The following is a 5,000-nucleotide window of genomic DNA, read 5'->3' as shown; positions in this document are numbered from 1 at the left end:
TCTTCCTGAAGCTCAGGTGTAGTTCAGATGTAGTTCAGGTGTTGTCTTCCTGAATCTCAGGTGTGGTTCAAGTGTAGTTCAAGTATTGTCTGCCTGAAGCTCAGGTGTAGTTAAGGTGTTGTCTGCCTGAAGTTCAGGTGTAGTTCAGGTGTTGTATGCCTGAAGCTCAGGTGTAGTTCAGGAGTTGTCTGCCTGAAGCTCAGGTGTAGTTCAGGTGTGGTTCAGGTGTTGTCAGCCTAAAGCTGGTTGTCTCCTGGTGTTTCAGGTGTTGTCTGCCTGAAGTTCAGGTGTAGTTCAGGTGTTGTCTGCCTGAAGCTCAGGTGTAGTTAAGGTGTTGTCTGCCTGAAGCTCAGGTGTAGTTCAGGTGTTGTCTGCCTGAAGTTCAGGTGTAGTTAAGGTGTTGTCTGCCTGAAGTTCAGGTGTAGTTAAGGTGTTGTCCGCCTGAAGCTCAGGTGTAGTTCAGGTGTTGTCTGCCTGAAGCTCAGGTGTAGTTCAGGTGTTGTCTGCCTGAAGCTCAGGTGTAGTTCAGGTGTTGTCTGCCTGAAGCTCAGGTGTGGTTCAGGTGTTGTCTTCCTGAAGCTCAGGTGTGGTTCAGGCGTAGTTCAGGTGTCGTCTGCCTGAAGCTCAGGTGTGGTTCAGGTGTAGTTCAGGTGTTGTCTTCCTTAAGCTCAGGTGTGGTTCAGGCGTAGTTCAGGTGTCGTCTGCCTGAAGCTCAGGTGTGGTTCAGGTGTAGTTCAGGTGTTGTCTTCCTGAAGCTCAGGTGTGGTTCAGATGTAGTTCAGGTGTTGTCTGCCTGAAGCTCAGGTGTGGTTCAAGTGTGGTTAAAGTATTGTCTGCCTGAAGCTCAGGTGTAGTTCAGGAGTTGTGTGCCTGAAGCTCAGGTGTAGTTCAGGAGTTGTCTGCCTGAAGCTCAGGTGTAGTTCAGGTGTTGTATGCCTGAAGCTCAGGTGTAGTTCAGGAGTTGTCTGCCTGAAGCTCAGGTGTAGTTCAGGTGTTGTATGCCTGAAGCTCAGGTGTAGTTCAGGAGTTGTCTGCCTGAAGCTCAGGTGTAGTTCAGGTGTGGTTCAGGTGTTGTCAGCCTAAAGCTGGTTGTCTCCTGGTGTTTCAGGTGTTGTCTGCCCGAAGCTCAGGTGTAGTTCAGGTGTTGTCTGCCTGTAGCTCTGCGTGTTGTAAAGCTGGTTGTCTCCTGGTGTTTCAGGTGTCGTCTGCCTGAAGTTCAGGTGTAGTTCAGGTGTTGTCTGCCTGAAGCTAAGGTGTAGTTCAGGTGTTGTCTGCCTGAAGCTCAGGTGTAGTTCAGGAGTTGTCTGCCTGAAGCTCAGGTGTAGTTCAGGTGTTGTCTGCCTGAAGCTCAGGTGTAGTTCAGGTGTTGTCTGCCTGAAGCTCAGGTGTAGTTCAGGTGTTGTCTGCCTGAAGCTCAGGTGTAGTTCGGGAGTTGTCTGCCTGAAGCTCAGGTGTAGTTCAGGTGTTGTCTGCCTGAAGTTCAGGTGTAGTTCAGGTGTTGTCTGCCTGAAGCTCAGGTGTAGTTCAGGTGTTGTCTGCCTGAAGCTCAGGTGTAGTTCAGGTGTTGTCTGCCTGAAGCTCAGGTGTAGTTCAGGTGTAGTTCAGGTGTTGTCTGCCTGAAGCTCAGGTGTAGTTCAGGAGTTGTCTGCCTGAAGCTCAGGTGTAGTTCAGGAGTTGTCTGCCTGAAGCTCAGGTGTAGTTCAGGTGTGGTTCAGGTGTTGTCAGCCTAAAGCTGGTTGTCTCCTGGTGTTTCAGGTGTTGTCTGCCTGAAGTTCAGGTGTAGTTCAGGTGTTGTCTGCCTGAAGCTCAGGTGTAGTTCAGGTGTTGTCTGCCTGAAGCTCAGGTGTAGTTCAGGAGTTGTCTGCCTGAAGCTCAGGTGTAGTTCAGGTGTTGTCTGCCTGAAGCTCAGGTGTAGTTCAGGAGTTGTCTGCCTGAAGCTCAGGTGTAGTTCAGGTGTGATTCAGGTGTTGTCAGCCTAAAGCTGGTTGTCTCCTGGTGTTTCAGGTGAAGCTGTTTTTCACTAAGACGGTGGAGGAGGGAGCGAACTGCGACGCCAGCAGCACCGCCTCGGTGACGCCAGACGTCAGCGACAACGAGCCGGATCACTACCGCTACTCCGACACGACGGACTCGGACCCGGAGAACGAGCCTTTCGAAGAGGACCATCACAATCAGATCACGAAAGTCTGACACACACACGCTCACTCTTTGTTCTACGTATGTGTATATATACAGGAGATATACAGGATGTATGTACACACGCTCATGAACCCCAAACTAAGACTAGCGCGCTGTAAGCTAGCGGGGGAATATAACCAACGGACCAGACCTGTCCCAGGACTCTGACTCTAAGAGCTCAGGTCAGTATAAGCCCCTCCCCCTCCAACCTTCTGCCCAATGCACAGCTGGACAATCACATGACATGGGGTCAGAGGTGAGGAGGGCGGGGGGAGAGTGGGCGGGGCCAATGGACGGCGAATGGACAATAAGACAGATGAATGGACAGACGGGAGGTTTAAACATAAAACACAAAACTTGAATATAAACGAACTGAAAGACGAGTAGACTTCTTAGTGACTACACCCAGATGTTTGTTGGATGAACCCCATGTGTCCTTCCTTCCTTCCCTTTTTCTTTCTTTCTTTCCTTCCTTCCTTCCTTTCTTCCAGCTTTAGGAACCTTTATGCAGACCAATCCTCGTTCCTCTCTTCTCTTCCTGCTTCAATCTTCAGATGTGTGTCGGGAGGCGACTCCTCTCTCTGTGTGCTCACGGCTCATCTTCAGTCCAGATCCCAAACCGTTTACTCCCCACGTCAGACCCGTGAGGTCCTGAAGGCCGGCAGAGATCCCCCTGAATCAAACCCTGCTGGTCTAACTCTTCAGTTTCTTCTTCTCCGTTAAATTCATCCGTCTCTGAAACTAAAGGAGACTAAGTCAGATTTAACAAACGTCAGAAATCTACGGTTCCTCAAACCGGGACGGTCCTGAGAGTCGGAGCGGTCTCCTGGTCTGGACTGGGTCTGGACCCGCACACAGAGAGAGGCGACGGTTTGAATGTGACTTTGGAGAAGAGGAACTTTCATAATCTGCTGCAGTCTGTCAATCATCCTGTTCAAACACACAAACTGTGCGTCTGTCTGATTCTCTCCTTCAATCATCTCCACGTGTTCCTGTCCTCCAACATTAAGCTAACTACAAACAAGCTAACTACAAACAAGCTAACACAAACAAGCTAACACAACAAGCTAACACACCAAGCTAACACAACAAGCTAACACAGTCCATCATTCCTGAGACCGCTGCTGCGTAGACTCGCTCGCACTGACACCAACCACAGGCGATGGGTCTGCAGGACCCGGATGCTGTAGGGTTATAAAGGACTGGTCCATCCCAGAGAGCTCTAAACCTGGTCCAGATATCTTCAGCTGACAGACCGTCCCGTACGCTGAGAGTCCGCGTGGGTAGATCTTTAACAGCATGTCTGCCTGAAGGGTTAGAACAGGAGGTGTGGATCCACGTCTGGTCCACGTGCAGCTCTCTGGTGCTCCTTTAGACCGGAGAGTATTTGGGGTTTCCTCCCCTAACGAGGTGCTCAACGTTAGTCTGAGTCCTCCAGCAGGGTCCCTGACCCCCGTCAGTCTTACGGGCCATGAGATCCAGCCTGCGCGTGTCTTCAGCTGTAACTCCGTACACTATTAACCCTTCGACTCCCCGGAGACGTTTCAGCTGTTGTCCCTCTGACGGGGGGGCGGTCCGGAGGCAGGGAACCCCTGAAGGATGCTCCTTTCATTCTAAAACACAAACCAGTCCACATCTCAGCTCGGGGACTTTCCTCCTCTCTCAGAGACCGTCAGAGTCCTTTTGTTGATGGACCTTCTTACAGGACTCGTGTCCTTCCCTATAACAGACCCGGCTGGACGTAGACCGGTCAGTGAACCAGTTCAGGGTTCTTGTTGATCAGATTGATCGGAGCATCCTTAAAGGTGGTGTAGAGAATCCTCTGCCTCCTGATTGGATGTTCGTAAAGTTTAACTTGATGTCTGATTTCCGTCCCAACATCTGGTGCTACTCCCTTAAACTGGCTCTGTGTCGGTCCTGCTCAGACTCCAGGATTTGAAGTCGTTGTGGATCTGTCCCAGATGTGATCCCGCAGGATGAGACCGTCTCTGTCGTATGATTCCATCTTGACGTCACTGTGTCCTGATGTCACGGCGTCCTGACGTTTGTGGAGTTGTTCCTTTAAGTGAAGACGAGTAAGCGAGCACCCAGACTTCTGATTGGATGCTGAATTTAAGACCACTTCCTGTCTGGGTTTAAAAAAGAGATCAAGTAGATTTAGATGGACTGAAGGATGGGAACACCTTCTCCTGTGTCAGAGACTAGACTAGTGTAGACCACATGGTGCCAGGTGCTCAGGTAACTGTCAGGTGACTCACCCCTGCTGTTGATGACATCATATCCTGTGTGATCACATCCTGAGGTACAGATCTCGTGGCTCAATGCTAAGCTAACAGTGAACCAGTGCTTCAACACTTGGTCTGGCAGGGTTCTTCGCGGATCTGAGCAGGGCGGACTCTGAGTCCCCGGTCCATCTGTGGTGCTCTTTACCAGCCACGAGTCTTCGTCCAGTCTGGATCTTTGACGCCAAGCAGCTCTGTCGTCGTCGTGGCGATACATCCACAGGCTCCCCGCCGGGTGTGTTTACAGCAACAACAACACACTTCCTGTCCGGAGTCCTGTTAGGTGCTGTCACACCTGGCCTCACTTCCTGTCACCAACCCGTTCAGATGTCAGTGCGTGGACTCGTTCAACAGAAGGACCCTGAACCTGCTCCAGCAGACCACCCAACCAGAGCACCTGGATCCAGAGGTCCTGGATCGCTCAGAGTGAAACTCTTTAATGATCTGAGGCTGGATGAGTTTCACTGTTTCACTTCCTGTCAGTTACCTGGAAGTGTTGGAGGTTTGATTCCTCGTCCCCTCAGAGCTCAGACGCCGGCT

General features: G+C 51.1%; 1 protein-coding gene across 1 annotated transcript in view; it reads left to right on the top strand.

Moving 5' to 3' along the window:
- LOC117809909 (phosphatidylinositol 3,4,5-trisphosphate 3-phosphatase and dual-specificity protein phosphatase PTEN-like) overlaps window positions 1–5,000 on the top strand; it is a 12,679-nt gene extending 7,679 nt beyond the window's left edge. The window contains exon 8 of the mRNA XM_034679418.1: window positions 2,005–5,000. Within this exon, the coding sequence (XP_034535309.1) occupies window positions 2,005–2,190 (186 nt within the window). The 3' untranslated portion in view covers window positions 2,191–5,000. The remainder of the gene's footprint in view (window positions 1–2,004) is intronic.

The sequence above is a fragment of the Notolabrus celidotus genome, unplaced genomic scaffold (assembly GCF_009762535.1).
Source record: "Notolabrus celidotus isolate fNotCel1 unplaced genomic scaffold, fNotCel1.pri scaffold_549_arrow_ctg1, whole genome shotgun sequence".
Classification (NCBI taxonomy): Eukaryota; Metazoa; Chordata; class Actinopteri; order Labriformes; family Labridae; genus Notolabrus; species Notolabrus celidotus.
The sequence above is the reverse complement of the archived record's forward strand: the minus strand, read 5'-3'. Positions and strand labels throughout refer to the sequence as shown.